The following is a 17,192-nucleotide window of genomic DNA, read 5'->3' on the forward strand; positions in this document are numbered from 1 at the left end:
GCACAGTAGCAAGAGGCGAGCTGAACAATCCTGAAACAGAAACAGAAAGCAGAAACCATATTTCCACTGGTGCGTCAGAAAATAACACAGTGCACCTCTGTGGGTGGGTGAGCAGTGGAAAACTGTTCTACTTACTGAGAAACAAACAGCTGGAGGCAACCAAATCAAACACTAGAAGAAAACTATAAACCCCCAAAGCTATGTTATAGTAACAATAAAATGAGTACAATACAAAATGCTCACTTAATGGGACTATTTCATGAAAGCTGTGTGTGTAACAAAAGGGATTTTTGACATACTGTGTTCCCCACATCCAGTACATGAAAAATTAAGTCAGAAAAAGTGCCTGTAAATCGACAAAAATGATAGAAAATTGTGATTTCATAGTTGCATAGCCCTTCAAAGTCATGACTAGTGTGAGTTCTGACTAGAGAATGACAGCAGTGATGGATCTAAAACAGAGTGCAACTCCTGACACACTTATTGACCCCTGAACTTGTGACTCTTCTAATGAAAAATTCACTTCCCGCTGCTACTGAGAAGTTTGAAAGAACATTAGCTTAGAGGAAGTCTATTTCTAACTGGAATTATTCTGCCAGTAAAATGTCTTTTTCCATGATCATATGCACTTATCTGACAAGAGAGACTAAGCAAAGTTTCGGGGGTATAGATTACACCGCCCAATTATCTTGGTTCAAAGCCAGGCAACATGAGGGAGTGAAGTGAGGATAAAATAAGCGGCAGCCCCACTTCTCTTTTTTTTAGCTTTACACCCCAGTCACTCACCAGAGGAGTGACACAACAAATTAACAAGTTGTTGGTTTCACAAATTAAAGGAAATGTTTACGCATTTACCAACTGCCAACATCGTTACATTACCAAATAACATCCAACGAGGGGTATTACTGAAACACATGGATGACGCACATTTTATCTTGACCTTGGTAAGTGCATTGCATTACTGAACAAGACAAGTAAATGACTCTTCAGAGCGATTGTATGTTCTCCACTCTCCAGGATTGGAGTTTGCATTTTGCCCAAACTACAGCACTTCAGTCTGTGGACAGTGATATCAGAAGCAGATCCTCAGGCTTTGGCCACATGCTGTGTCTGGGGAACGGTCTGTCTGAATAAGACATGTGACATATTAAAAGATATAGACACATTTAAAAGATATCAGAGCTTTTCTGTTTCCCATGAGTGAGATGTGGGTCTGCGTCACCTTCGCTCTGTTTATCTTTTCAACACAAATAATAGCCTCTTTCTGAGGAAATAAATGGCTTACAGATACTTTTGCTTTCTTTGCTCTGAGAGGTTTTCTATCAAAGCTCTGGAGGTGAATGTGTTTCAGTGTTTATACCGCACAGTAATTTAGCCACCAAAGTTGAGTAATAGAAACACACTCTGCTCTGTAGCCCTTGTCTGCCTACTGAGGTCACAAGTCACAACATAAGAAATGAAGGAAGACAAAAGAACAGGCCTAACAACTTTCTTCATCCCGAAGATGATGAAGAAAGTTTGGCTCAATTTGGCTCAAATTATTAGTGGATAATCTTAAATTCAACAGGTTAATAAAATCCAGCTTGTTGCTAAGAAACTAGTGGAGAGTCTGAGTCAGGAAAGACATGGGGCTCCATGTGAATCAGTCCGTGATGCCAAACAGAAACCATTTCTCATTTACCTCACAGCAATTTGAGGAGTATCGTTAAGGCAGAGCAGCGGGGAAGGTCCGCCATTCAGATACAGATTGGAAAGAAACGGAAATGACTGCAATACTATCTCTGAAGGCCTGAACCCAATGTTTCAGTTCCCAATGTTTCAGAGCTAGAAAAATACAAATACAAATCTGACAATGGTCAAAGGTAATTTACAACAAGATAAGTTTTGGATCTATTGAGCCAGTGACAGAAATGTATGGAAAGACAAACTTAATTTATTAGAGCAAACCCCCATAGATACTATAACAGCATTTTAAAGTTTTTGCAACAACAGCTGCACAATTAAAAAAAACATTTACAAAAGAGATTTTATGGCAACCACCTTACTGTAGACACATCATTTAACACTATACCCCCCCCCGCCCCCGCATCCTAGTACAGTTTACTTAATAGGCATACAGATTACAGCTGACATTCACACCTACACAGATTGCATACTTGCTATTTCAAAAAAACAAACCTTGAATTTAAATAAGTAGTATTTCATCAATAAATAAGTATTTCATCAATAAGTGAGTGTACTGTATTCTTCCATAAAGATATTCATTAGTGACGTCAGTATATGTGCCCATATAAGAAAAGAAGGGGAGAGGTGCTGAATATAAAAAATCTTGATGAAGGACAACATAAACACTTCATAAAGACAAACACAGAAATGTAAGGATCCTTCCCCCCAGTAAGGAAGGTCAAATGTATAAATATAATTCTAAAGTGCATCTCTCAAAGACTTGTCCAATAAAGTCATCTGCAGTCCTATTTAAAAAAAAAAAAAAAGGCTGACAAAACTAAAAAATAGATATAAGTTTGAACGTGCAACAGACATATTTTTCAAAAAACTACCTATATACATGCACACAGTTTTTTTTTTTTGTTTTTTTTTTTGCTATGGGAAAAGAACAAGGTAACGGAAAAAAAGGATAAATGTTTTCTTCACATTGTCCAGAAGTGATAATTAGGTCTGTGCCGTTTCGATTTACTCGTTTGTTCACACTTGGCTTTTCAGGATATTTTATTAATTAATTTTAAGCAAACTTGGGTGATAAAAAGCACACAGCGGTGATTAAGTTCTTTCTCTCTGCTAGAGAAGACTTAGCAGACTCTGTATTTGTCCATTGGTTCGTTCATTCGTTCAGTTTAAACCTGTAGTTCTTCAGTTCGTCCCTCAATCAATGAGAGCGGAGTTAGACTTTATTGGGTCTAGATCTTAGGCAGCTTGGGAGCACTGATGAGGGGGTTGGTCTCCTGCAGGAAGCGCCGTCCGGCACTTTTGTAGTCGTAAGTGCAGTCGTGGGTCTCAGCGTAGCGGTGGGTAGCACAGAAGTTGTTGCCACACCTGAAAGATTGGCATAATAGAAATTTTGGTATGCATGCAGGATACAATCAGATGTAGGTAATATTTAGGAAAAGGACATAAAGTCTACGAGGACTGACATTACAAATTGTGTCCATCTTGCCAACTGTAGCTTTCTTGAGCCTTCCCAGTGAGCAAATTAAAATGTTCAGGCTAGTTCATGTAATATTACATTTTGACCTCTCCTCTGTTCAATCAATTAGGAGTTGAGTTTGAGTGTAGAGAGAAATTATTCCATGTTATCTCCTCTTTCATAGCCAAGCAAACAGACTGAAAGCCTTTATCCATGTGCTTCCATTTTCTTTCTTTTGAAAACAATGCACTAGTAAAAGAGCTATAAACTATTCCAGATCTAAACTAAAAGTTTTCATTTGTAACCACTTTACCATGCAGTAAATTACATAAGACTTAGTTTGATCACAGTAATTTTCCATCCAACTAAACTGTGCTCAATTATAGTCATCTCAACGCTGTGGGAAGCTCTGCGTTCAGTCAAATGGCCTGTGTTAGGAGATAAAAGTTATGGTTGCACACTATTACATCATCTTCAATGTGGGAGCCTCAAGCAAGGCCAGAGAGAGGGAAGTGTTACAGATTGACACTTTAGAGGCGAACCTTTGATAATGCTAATAACATGTGGCATAACAAGCAGTGAACAGGGGAATGTTTTGAAGGGAGGGATGGCAGAGAGACAAAATGATGAACTAGGAAAAGACAACTTCCTACTAAAGAGAAGGTTCAAGGACATGACACAGACGGAGAGGGATTTGAGTGAGAGAGAGACGACACACACGAGAGAGCAGGTACAAACGCTCGACGCACTCGTACCTGCACTCATAGCTGGTGGCCAGGCCGGTCTTCTTGCCACAAAGGAAGCAGTGCTTGGAGCTCTTCTTCTTGCTGCCTATGGGAGCTTTGACTGGAGGTAGGTGGTATGTTGGAGTGCCTGAGAGCAAAGGAGACGACATCTTTTATTTACTTGTGTGTGGAGCCAGTGTGGAATAACAGAGCACGCAGTGAAGCTTGATGGATAATACCAGTGTTTTTTTTAAAGTTTGTTCCAATTGTTAAGGTCGCTCCTCTTCTTTACATTATTCCTGGTGGGTTCTGCAACTTGCACACACTAGAGCTAGATAATCCATCACAGTTAACATGAAGCCTTAATTTGGTTTTGGTTTCCGTTTTATCGTTATTCCTTTGTGCCCGAGTTTAGTGTGTCACCTGACACCCACAGGAAGAAACGGAAGTCTCCGCCCAGGAAATATTCCTCAAAACATGTTGCCTTACAAACTTTAGATTTAGGGCGTCTTTGTTAGCCAGGGCAGTTAATTTCAAGATAGGTTTGACACCATAAAGTCTGTATTTTAAAAATTATGAAAAACAAGGCTAAATGGTAGCTAAATGACAAGGTAGCTAAATGTAAAAAAAAATTAAAATAAAAAAATTCATCATTGCAAAATGATTTGGGGGAATGTAAACTAGATGTTCATCTAGTTCATTTTCTAAGTCAGGGAACACCAGCTTATGTCAGCTTCTACCCATGATAATCGTGTCTGTGGAAGCATGCACCCGGCCGGGTTTGTGAGCCGTGGGGATAGGGGAACAGGGACAGGCGTAACAGAACAGATAAAACTGACAGCTTTGTGATGAAGCAGCTACAGGACGCTCACTGTCAAGCAGTGGGGCATGGGATTGGATTTTGAGTTGTGTTGTCCTCTTTAATCTGTTATGATGCAGACATACATACGCGTACATACCACCAAAGGTTAATCGAAAGACAAAAACAACCTCACGTACAAAAACAGATTCCAGGAATTCAATCAAGAATTAAAAACAAGCTCAACCTGGAAAATGTGTTAGAACAAGTCATGGAGGTGTTAGCAGCACTGTCAGCATACTGATAAACGGAACTGTCCTGGAAAATTGAGTATCTTGACTCATTACTTTTTATATTGATCCATGTGTGTTTATCCATACTCTGGGTGAATGGTGTAAGCATATCAATGAGACATAAATAAGTGAGTGTGTAGGCCTGGTGCCTTCTGTTGCTTGTGCTGCTTCTGCAGTTGTAAAATACTGAATATTTAAAACCCTGGTGGTCCTTTGTTGTAGCGCTCATACAACATGCATTGATGGCTTTCACATAACCCCGTCTCCTCTGTGTATGTCTTCACCCTTCAACTGTTGAAGGTTAAAACTGCTTTGCTAATATGTGTGCACTCTGGTGCTGCTAACCCTAGGTCACATATTTTCTTTCTCTCTGAACATTGCACTGACAGCAGCCTACACCACACCATAGTTCACAAGGACAGCACTGTGAATACTACAGACTCTGCACAACATCAATTCCAGCCATCTCATGGTAACAATTTCTTTATTTGCTAGTACTTCAGTAAGAAACAGGCTTGTCTCTGCTACTTTTCTACCTGTAGTAGATTATGGAGACATTCTATACATGTATGCACCTGTGGCTTCGTTGCGTCTGCTGGACACTGTATATCATGGGGCCTTGAGGTTTGTTACAAACTGTAAATCTCTAACTCACCACTGTGTTCTCTATCAGAAAGTGGGTTGGCCATCCCTGACTTTACGTAGGCTGAGTCACTGGTATATTTTTATTTATAAGGCGATAGTGAAACAACTCCCATTTTATTTATGTACATACATTGTCCAGCAGACAAACAAAAATTACCGTTTACGCTCACAAAACTTGTTTTTACTGAATGTAAAAAAGGCTCGTACAGAGTTTGGTAAAAAGGGGGGCTGCCATAGGGGCTGAGAACGTTTCAGTTCTCAGCCCCTATGGCATGGAATGAGCTCCAGAAGGACCTGAAATTACAGGAGCTGGTCTCATTGAATGTTTTTAAAACAATGGTTAAAGGTAGGGAGGATGGTGAAAATTGTAATTGTTTTTCCTCATAGTTTAAATTGCTTTTATATGAAACATTGAATGTTTGTTGACCATGTATAATTCTGTAATGTGATGAGATGTTTGTTGTGGCGTCTGTAACTTTGTGCTGCTTTTCTTGGCCAGGTCCCTCTTGAAAAAGAGATTCTTAATCTCAATGAGGCTAACCTGGATAAATAAAGGTTAAATAAAAAGTAAAATAAAATAAAATGAATATAGAGCACCACTTACCTATTCTCCTAATTGAAGTCGCAGCTCCCCCAGCTGATGCAAGACTGTTGGTGGCCTGAGAAGGCAACAGCAACATGAAATATTATGAGGACAAATCAATACACTACTGCAGAGCACAAAACGATAAAAAAAAAGAAAAGAAAAAGTAATCTTGTCCTGGAAATGTCGAGCTTGAATGTATCCATGGAGTACCTCTTGAGCACTAGTGAGGGAAAAATGTCACTATAATTAAATTAAACAAGTTGGAGCGATATACTGACGAGAGTGGTTGAGGAACAATGTGAATACAACATTAGTATAAAAACATAAAAAACAACACCAGTTTAGATTGGCACTATGACTGTCCTTTCTAAATGTTTGCTCACCATGTAAGAGGCTGCAGCTCTGTGCAAGGGGGACATTTGTCTTATGAGATCATCCTGGAGGAGCATGTTAGTTGGGATGGAGGGCGGCTTGGAACCCAGGATGCCCTGTCCTGAAGCACTGGCAGTAGGCAGTGCCAATGTGAGTCCCAGACTCTGTCCAAGGCCTTCCCTGCTGCTGCTCCCTGCAGCCCTTGTGGAGAGAGAAGCCAGGAGCTCAGAGTTGTTGAGGGACCCCAGTGGCTCCTTACAGGCTTGGTTGGCCATCTTAGTGATGCCTCTTGCCTCGTTCTTGGAGATAATCTCCGGCCTCTTGCCAGGTGATTCCACTTTGATACCGCGAAGGCGTGGCGGGGGGTGAGGGGCTGTGTTGCCTGGCTTCACCTGTGCTGAAGGTTGTGCTTGAGGATTGGGCTGTAAGGAGGAGCCAGTGAAATCAAATGGCTGAGGCAACTGTCTGATAGCAGTGGATGGTGAGGTGGAGGTGGGCAATGGAGAGGGAGGACTGATATGCAACGAGCTGCCAAGCAGTGTCCTATCAGCTCTGCTGGTGAGCCTATCAGTAGTCTCTAGTGTCCAGGTACTGAGCAGGGAGGGGGAGGAGGGCAGCTGGTGCTGAGCCCCAACCTCCAGGGACCGCTGGCCCCCTTCTGGCTGCGTGGACACATCCAGACTCAGGGGGTCTGACAGCAGATCCCCAAATGGAGCTACAGGGTGTGTTGGCTCCACCAGTCCAGCAGCTTCCTCCAACAAACCCAGCCCCATCGCCTCCCCTACAGGCTCAGCTGCCTCAAAGGTGCCCTCAGGTTGCCCCCTGGTAGACAGTGGAGGGAGCTGCGGGTACACACAGTCCCGCATCAACCTGGTGCTGCCAATGTCCAACCGGGACACTTTAGGAGGGGGCCGGATCTTTGCAAAAGGAGGGCATGTCTCCCATGGCTCCTCCTCCTGAAGCATATAACAGGAAGAGGAGGAGAAAGAGGGAGGGGCTCGTCTGGTGACAGACAGGTGAGCAGAGGAGGCAGCAGCAGAGGGAGGGGAGGGGGCGACGGATTCGTGGTCTCTGATTGGAGGTAGTTGTGTGTTTGAGTGCCGTGGCTGGTTGATCTGGGGGAGCACACGAAAGAGGCGATGATGGTGTCGTGTGCTGGAGGACCCTAGGGAGCCACTGCACGGATGGGGGCTAACAGGGGGCCGTGGTTTCAACTTAGCAGACTTCTTGGGCTGGAGGACAGAAATACAGATAGAGCAGTTAGATTTTACCACATAGCTATCAAAAATATACATTTATACTGTGTCCAACGCTGTGAAAGAAGTGGTAATCTCATCACAAAACTAACAACAAAAATGCTTGATGTTCAAGTTTATTGTCATGACATAAATGTTTAATTTAAACTCATTTCATTCTATTGTTGATGCAAATATGACAGAATGAAAAACTCTGCAGGAGATGATTATTATATCTGTCCTTGAAGTAAAATCATGAACAGACTGCAATGCCTGCTCTTCAAATTATCTTGACAACATTCCCAAAAATATCAGACAGCTCCCACAGCAACAGATAAATTGGGAAATGTCAAAATGCTGCAAATGTAGTCTGCATTAATGCAGTGGTGCCATTTGTTCTCATGCACATTTAATTATAACATTTTTGTCAGATACAGTGGTATTTTGTTAACTAAAATCATATGCCATTTTATTCAGTGAGTTATTGACTGAACTGAATCAGTATGACATGACTAAAATCTGACTAAATTGAAAGCACACTTTCATCAAAAGACTATGACCCTGCATGAACTCAAAAATGGTGTGAAAATCAATACTGTGTTGGAAGCCATGATGACAATCCGATAGGAAGCACGGTTTTAATGGGTTTCACTGATCCCTGGAGCTTACTACCTTCTTGTTGAGGTTCATGTCCTCCATCTTGGCTTTGAGCAGCTTCATTTTGGTCATGGTGATGGAGTTCTCAAGACTCTGCTGTGCAGCTGCAGAACTCTCCCCGTCCTCTTCCTCCTCGGTGTACACATTATACACCGAGCCGCCACTGGGAAACATGGGGGGCAGAAACACTCCCGATATTAGTGATCCAGCTGAGCTGCCTTCGAAACAGCAGTGCCAAAAACAGATGCTACAGCTTCTTCCCCTGGGCAGTGGCCCTCATCAACAGTTGAACTGCACAACACAACAATGGACAATAGCACTCTACTGCTGGTATTCAACTCCTGCATCTAATATCATAGAGTCAATTCTTATATACACACACACTCAACTCCACACTGGCTGTATAGTTATATATTCATACTTTATTTATCCTACTTTTATACCATTCCAACATTTGTGTGCAGCTTTTTTTCCCTTTGCACTTTTCAAAACACTCAAAACCTCAATAGTCTGCAATATTCTCTAGATCTATACATTTCTGCTTATTTTTGCTATAACTGACATCCTATCACTGCAATCATTCAGGCTCTAACAGAGACCATGTTGTATAGAAAAGACAAATTTCCTAAATTTCCATTTATAAATTATTTGTGTTATGTCTAATGTGACCTAAATGAGCAACCCTCCAAGTCCCATTCCTTGTACGTACATGTGCACACTTATTTGGACAAAAAAAATGATTCTGAGTTGTGTGCAAAAAAAGTGTGCCAAAAAAACAAAAACAAAACAGATATCATGACCATCTGCTCACCTCAGAGATTCAGACAGAGGGGTCAGAGTGCCGTCTCCTCTGTCCACCACCCGAAAGAAGTTGAGCTGGTCACCCTCACGGTAGACCAGGAAAGTGACCTGCTTGTTGGCTAGGTTTTTCTCCCAGCCCTCCTCCCTAGAGCTCTCCATCAGGTCAGCAACCTCTTTCATCGGGTCCTCCATGGTCACTGACAGAGGAAGAACAGCTTATTTTTCATTCCCTTATTTAGTGGGCGAGTTGACCGAGCATGATGTTTTCTTTTGATGCAAAACTGGAAATGAGGGACCGGTATACAGATCTTTTGGTTTTCCCTTACCTCTCCTGGTGTTGATGGGGCCTCCCCTCATAGCCAAGACCAGCTTCAAAGTGCAGCCCTCTGCAACGCTGCAAACACAAACAGATTGTTGATCAATACAGCAATATCAGAGAACATTACCCTAAAGCCCCTTCCCAAGCACTTTCCTATGCAGTGTATGCAGATCAAAGGGGAGAGAGGGGATAACGGTAGACAATAGATTTATAGCTAGGGTGAAGTGCTTTACTTCTTAGGCAGAGGGGAGAGAGGGCCTGATCTAAAATAAACATCATTCGAAGGTTTGGGATGATTTCCAGATCAACTTATGCACACGACCGGGAATTCCATTGGAACATCCGTTTCGTGTGAACAGCCATTTCATTGCTTACTCCGCTCCCCTGATTCTAAAACTTCAAAAGCATGTTGCTGTGTGATAGGCGAGCTTAGCACGATCTCACCAGGGGCCGCTCATGTGGAAAATTAAGTGACAAGCATTCATAACAATACCAACATCTGCAGCCAGCAGAGCACTAGAGGGGCAAGTCTGCATTTAATAAACTGACAAGTCGTGAAGGAGCGAGCTCTCTAAACACGGCCAATATGTCGCTTGTCTCATCCAGCTCTACATCTCTGGCTCGTTTCCAACACACTGGATTCAGTCAAGATTGACCCACCACAGTGGGAATTGCTTTTTAAGTGCACATGCAAATCAGTCCAAATGTAGATAGCATGTCCTCAAACCAATTGTTCATAACTGTTTTAATGAGCATTGTTGCCTGTGTTTCTTGACTTGGTGTCAATGGCAAACTGAAGGAAAAAAAGAAACTACAGAGGGCCAGGAGTAAGGCTTACCCATAATCATGTAGACAATATTCGTCATCTAGCTCCAGATTGTTCCAGATAAGGTGTTGCTGGGCAACAGGGATACCTTTAGAGACGGAAAGAGAGAGGGGAAAAGAGAAAACAACCAAGGTTGAGAGGGAGCTGTTTATATTTCATGGACTAAGTTTACCAATCAGGCAGACAGGCGAGATGGAAATACTAGCCAGCAGAAGGATCCCCAAAGATCACCACAAAAAACGACTCATGTCTGCCCCCTAAAGACAGAGCTATATTAGTGCTGAAAAAAGGCAAGCCACAGAATAGCTGTATTGTCACAACCAAAATAGTAGGCTACTACTTGTTGACATGGTGCCATACAGTGTTGCCTTTCTGTCATATCAGCTGAATTGCCAAACGTATAAGCCTCCAATTCCACTCCGAGATGCAAGAGGGCTGTAGTCTAATCAAAGAAAAAGGCTTTCTAGAGCTATTCCTTGGATTGAGATGGAGCGTTTGTCTGGCCCAGCAGCGCACTGTGCCTACGAGTGAACTCGCTGACCCGGTACTGGAGGTGGGCCAGTGTTTGTGAGTGAGCAGCGGTCCCTTCATTGTACAGTAGCATGCCCCATCACACAGGCCTGACTGACACACCTCCCACACACACACACACACACACACAGGCAATTCCGTCAGAGATGGAGAACAGCAGGAACGAGGGCTGACATGCAAATTCATTCTTTAGGCAGATATCTCAAAGTGACCTTAAAGGACAGCCAAGGTCAAAGCTATGCTCAACAATGAACAATGAATGAGTAATGTAGTACCATATAACAGTATAAGGTAACAGCATACCTAAGAATGCTAGATGAGGCTCGCAAAAACTGACATCCACATTTGCTGTTCAGAGAATAGCCTTGAGCCTTTGCCATAGAGCATAACCTTGGTCATACAAGCCTATTCACAACAACATTTTCATCAACCAATCAAAAAATAAAAAGCAAAGCCATTATCTCAACGAGCCTACTTCAAAAGGTATGAGAATCGCAATGACTGCTCTAATAATTGCTTGCACTTTCAAAAGAAAATTTTTCTCCAAGCCATAACGTAACTAAAGGCTGGCAGATCTCTATAGTAGTTCCACTAGTATAGTTGTTCCAGTCAACAGCACAAACAAAATGAAAGCCCTGGGAATAGATAAGATGCAATTCTGCAAAACAGACTGTGGCAGTGTTGTCTAAGGAAGATAAAATGCATGTCTGCCTACATAAGCATCTGTTTTATAGAAGCCTTCACCCCACAGGCTATGCACCACTCGAATGTCTTGTTGTAACGTCTTACTCCAAGCACTCCATCTCTGCAGTAGCAATACAACTTCAAAAAATTAAAATTCCCTCATTGGTAAATTGCTTTTTCTTCCATCCTTTGTTGTCTATCCATATCTTTCCAATCTGAATCTAGTAGTCCATATACTGTACATCCCATAACCAAATTGTACACCCACATTCAAACACTGGAGCCCAAAGACTGATGCATGTCTAGAAACACAATGTTATTTTCTTTTCCTGGTTAATTTAACCATCACATCATGTCACAGTATTATGAGTAGTTGTTTTACTCCACTAATTCTCGGCTAGTAATTTGCCTTTGATCTGCTCAATCAAATACAGAAAACAGTACAATATCCTGGCTTTTACAGTATTGTTGTGTGAAAAAAAAATATATATATATTGCCTTCCAAACTATTCAATATTAGTATACTATGACAGCCTACTGGTTAGCAGGTGCAACCCCAATTTGGAAAAAGCAACTAGGGCTGGGCAGTATACCAAAAATGCACTGAAACCGACACTATGAATCTTTAACCGACCTAATTTGTCACATGTCGGTAGGTTCGGTAAATGCATTCCTTCAGTGCAGTCCAGTGTGTGTGTTCCTTTAATTTAAAGCTGCTATCAGTACAATGTGAAACTTGGTGACTATGGCGACCCCTGAGTCCCACTGTGGTAGAAAGACAACTTGACATTTGTTCCCCCTCTGAGAGAAGAGAAGACAAATATATAAACAGAAGAGGTGAGGTGAAACTGCCATAATGTAAACTGAATAATGGAAAGTGAATAAACTTGTACAAGGAGGCACGTTATTTTTCCACAGCATAAGACGTGTTCATCAGGAGCCAAATTCAGGTTGGCTAGCCGATTTAACTTTGGTCAGTCAAATGCCGCTCTCTCACATCATATCGAGTGATACTCGCCCGGTGCTACAGTCTTGCTAAGGTTTGCAATCACGGTGGCTAATCTGTGTGTGGAAAACAATTTCTTCTGACAGTGAATTTTTTAGTTACAACTACATTGAGCTAGCATTTTTTTGTGCAACATACATCATTTATTAAGTTTGCCAAATACTAAAGAAACAGCACTCTCTCACATAGTACTGGATGAGGCTTGCTAGTCCAGTGTTCATCTCACAATGTGTGTTTGGAACTGTGGTGGCAAACTTGTGTGTGACAAAGAACAATTTCGCCAGCAAATATTTTAATTACAACTACATTGAGCTAGCAAAGCAGTTTTGTGTAACAAATGTGAAATTGATTAAGTTAACCAATGCTAACAACACTAATGGCAATGACACTAATGGAGAATGCAATATCTGTGCACCAAGGTAAAAAATATAAAATTATCGTTTCATTTATTGTTAGAGGTAAATGTGAGAAGATATCGTGATATGGATTTCAGGTCATACTGCCCTGCCCGAAAAGTGACTGATGAGTACTACGGCTGGGCGATATGGACAAAATCAAATATCACAATATTTTTGACCAAATACCTCGATATCGATATTGCGACAATATTGTAGGGATGACTATTGGTGCTTTCACAAAATATTTACACAATGAGATTTTTGATAAATAATCATCAGTAATGTGGATATAATGACTAAGTGGGTAAAGGCAAATAATAGAACAGCTAGAACAGTCTGGTAAGTTCAGAAAATTACATCACTTTACTGTAATGCAGCCTTTAAAACCAGGAAAAGACAACACTTATGCCATATCACGATATTACGATATCCAAAATCTAAGACGATATCTAGTCTCATGTCACGATATCGATATAATATTGCCCAGCCCTAATGGGTACCAAAAGCAGTGTGGATTTGTTGTGAGCTCTGTACCTTCCAGCCTCTGGATCTTTGCCTTGACTGAAATGACAGCCTCAAAGGGCGACACGCGCAGCTCAAAGCAGGTCCCGGTCAGGGTCTCTATAAAGAGCTCCATGGTCTCATAGAATGGCAGCTTGTACTGGAAAGCTCCCATGCTGTCGTCATTAAAGAATGGTGGCTCCTTCCTGTCGGCCATCTTGGCAGGTCAGGAGGGAAGGGCTTCAGGGAGAAGGTGAAGTGGGGGGACTGGCCCAAGATGAGGGAGAGAGGGATAGGCGCTGCTCACTGCCCTCACCACGGTCACACATTGTGCAGGATGACCACAGCTGTGGGTATGAGAAAGAAAAACACCAAATGAGCATTATAACTTTTTAAAAGGTTTGACCAGTTAAACCACTCCAAGTCCTGCAATCAAACAACAGAGAAATTGGCCTTATAGCTTATGAGAATATGAGTGAGCACAACTGCTTGTATCTTGCAGGTAAGGAATTCTGTATTTCCATGACAACACAAACACAACGCTCTGAAGCTGCACTGTAGGGAACAGACTTCACAGTTCCAGAACGTGTGAACATGCACACACAGAAAGTGATATTCTCTAACGGGTGAGACTAATAACAATTGGCTCCACTACTGAAACACACTTTTAATAAGCTGCAAATTGAGAAGCAGTTATTTTAGAACAAGGGGACGTATCAGTGGAATCTGACATGTGCAACCCCTTCATGAAATATTCAGTACAGCATAACGTCCTGGCCAAAATTCAAGCTGATCAGGTGTGTTACATCAACGGTGTGTGGTATCCTAAGCCTGACCACAGTCTCGATAGCTCACCTCTAGTGTGACTACACCCACCATAGTCTCTTATAATGGACAATCTGTATAAGTGGCAGTCCCATAAGGTCATTCCTTTATTTAGGCTGAAAATCAATACTGCTAAATTTAACATTTTACATGTTTGCCATATACCCCAGCACACTTTTGTCTGTATTTGAGTATATTCCCTTCTGTCACCCATAGCCAGAAATAGCAAAAAAACAGAAGAGTTTGAACAGTCCCCAAATTTATATGTTGTCACACCAACATATAGTATGGAGAATTAAATTAAAAACGTGGAAAAATGTGTCTGTGGAAATATCCAGGAGGGTTTTCTGAGGACCACGCTACATATTCTGGCTTGGAACTGATAACATGAATATAAGGAGGGGAAAGCATTACTATAAGTCTATAATACAAGTTATAAGACAAATCACTATTGTCTTGTCTGCGTTTTAGCTCTGGAGTGAAGTTGTTCACAAGCGCTCTCCAAGGCAAATAGAATATTAACTATTTAAATGTAAATATCTGGGTGATGAATTGGGATCTGATGGGAACGCAATAAAAAAAAGGACACCATTACAAAAAAGACAAAATGAAGAGGGAAGGTGCACAACAACATTAAAGATGAATTGGCATGCTTATTGTTGGAGAGGATGCTAACCTACAAGGCCTTAACTGTAGCCATTCAGAGGCAGGCAGGGTTGTCATAACAGGCCATTCTCTCAAGACAACGGGTAGGTTGTCAAGTTAGCCAGGCGACGTTCATTTCAGCTTGCCTCCAAGTTTATATAAAACACTGTTTGACCTGACCAAAACAGGAGTCCCAGGCCAGGTCGGCAAGAAGAGAGAAACTGTGTTAACGCTAGTTAACACAGTTGGATGGATGGAGTTGGCACTCGTCTCACTAGGATTTCAGCGGCTAACGTTAGCAGAGAAAGGTCACACAAGCAATAATCAGACCAACCGATTTTAAGCATCTAAAACCAGTCAATAATGTTAAAATCTAGCAGGCGCTCTTACCATTATCTTCTGCGAAGATAACGTTAAGGAGTGAAGCCCATTTAGCCGACGCTACTAGCTTACGTTGCCATGTTAGCCTACAACTCAAACAATGGCTACCTTTCTCGATGGTTGGCTGGCAAGCTGCTAGCTCGAGTCCTGTCCGGTCCTGAATTCCGGTCTAGCCGTCGAGGGTGTCTGCAAAACCGAGCAGCATTTCATCACGTTTAACCCTAACAGTAGGAACTACACATTGACGAAACTAGCTTGTAGGCCGGGGTCGTCGTGGTCTTCTTGTTGGCGACATCATCACACCTGTCAAGAGAAGAGGCTGAACAAAACCTTTGTGACATTGTTTGATTGACAGGCAAAGGCACCATTCAACGCCACGAATGGTGAGGCGGAAGTTCCAGGTGACTAATGAGAACACGGAGGCGGGACAACAGAGGGTCTCCGGTGTCAAAGGGAAAAAGTCTACCGTTGCAAGCCAAGTCATATCCTCATGAGACTCACCAATTTTCACATATTCTAAACATGGAGGGCATGTTTAGAACACCCACCACCCCCCAGAAACAAAAAACAAACGATGTCTTTTATTTGAAAATCATTGTATGTGTACTGTAGTGGACATCAAGACTTGGAAGAATAGGGGAGTATGGAAAATCCACACATCAGCACAAATGGCTATTTACATTCCAAACAATTATCAAATCCAAATCTTTGGTTAGCTGCCTGCAAAATCAAAGCATACATGTCACTCTTTGGCTATACTGGATGTGGGACAGTTTCAGCTTTTTGTCTCCTCAGGTGATGCCTCATCCTCTGAGCTCTCTAGCTCTTCCAACTTCTTTCAAAAAAAGTCCGCCAGAGTGTGCATATTATAGTCTCCTATTCAGTGTAAAAATGGTTAAATGGTGAACTGCATCTAAGATATCCACACACAATCAAAAAATTGGAATATTGAACAAACACCTGAATTAAATATCAACTTACCTTTCCTCTTTCCATAAAATGTGTTTTCAAATGTGTCATTTTGTAGAGTTCCCACCCCTATAGATAGGATAGTGGAATGCTTTGTGTGGAAATGCTTTGTGAGGATGCAGAATAATAGCATATGTCCATAACTAAATGTCCTCTAGAATAAAATGAATGGCAGGGTCTCAGAGAAGTAGGGATGTAGTGGAGGGTAAACCCACCTAAATTCAGTCAACCCACCTTTTTTGCCTGACATATTTCAAAATGTCGTATTAAAATCATTTCTTCCAAGGGGGGGGGGGGGGGGGGGGGGGGATGATAAAGGGGAGAAAAGCACAGATCAATACTTTAATGAAAATAGAATAGAATTTTGTGGTGTTGGTTTGCCTTGTGTTGATCACTAACTGGAGGTCATAGTTTATTGGCCTTTTCATGTACCACTACATCACTGTCGAAGAGGCTGAATACTGAATATCCATGAACAGCAACCAGGTGGGTTTCAGGGTGAAGTTCTCCTTGAACGCTGACCAGGGAGCAGCTTCAACACCTCCTTTCTTTGCATAATAATTTGTGGCGAATTTAGGCAAAACCCGAACCTTAATCATCCAAAAAGGATAGTGAGATGAAGGTGTTAATAAAGACCGGTCTAAAGCCCCCTCTCTCTGGAATGAGCATCCTGCTGATGCCAAGGAGTCAGACACTGATCAACAGTCATGTCTAGACTGAAGATGGGTGAATACTTAAACCACACTGAAACAAAAACTCTCTCCAACACTATTGATCTCTCTCATCTCCAATGCATTGCTCCACAGTACATGTCAAAACAAGTAAATTTGAAATGATCACACACATTTCAGA

The 17,192-nt window shown here is 41.9% G+C and overlaps 1 protein-coding gene across 1 annotated transcript; it reads right to left on the reverse strand.

The window, feature by feature from the left end:
* Window positions 1–1,954: 1,954 nt before the first annotated feature.
* zfand4 (zinc finger, AN1-type domain 4) lies at window positions 1,955–15,665 on the reverse strand. The gene is made up of 10 exons (XM_071526613.1): window positions 15,480–15,665; window positions 13,554–13,867; window positions 10,413–10,488; window positions 9,582–9,649; window positions 9,266–9,452; window positions 8,470–8,617; window positions 6,574–7,794; window positions 6,209–6,263; window positions 3,898–4,015; window positions 1,955–3,051 (listed from the first exon to the last, which is right to left on the reverse strand). Exons 2-10 carry the CDS (start codon window positions 13,735–13,737, stop codon window positions 2,916–2,918), a joined length of 2,193 nt encoding a protein of 730 aa, XP_071382714.1. The 5' UTR covers window positions 13,738–13,867; window positions 15,480–15,665; the 3' UTR covers window positions 1,955–2,915.
* Between the last annotated feature and the right edge of the window lie 1,527 nt (window positions 15,666–17,192).

This window comes from Centroberyx affinis, unplaced genomic scaffold, assembly GCF_046629955.1.
Source record: "Centroberyx affinis isolate AG114_WGS23_722 - 3 ecotype Tasmania unplaced genomic scaffold, CSIRO-AGI_Caff_v1 ptg001434l_1, whole genome shotgun sequence".
Lineage (NCBI taxonomy): Eukaryota > Metazoa > Chordata > Actinopteri > Beryciformes > Berycidae > Centroberyx > Centroberyx affinis.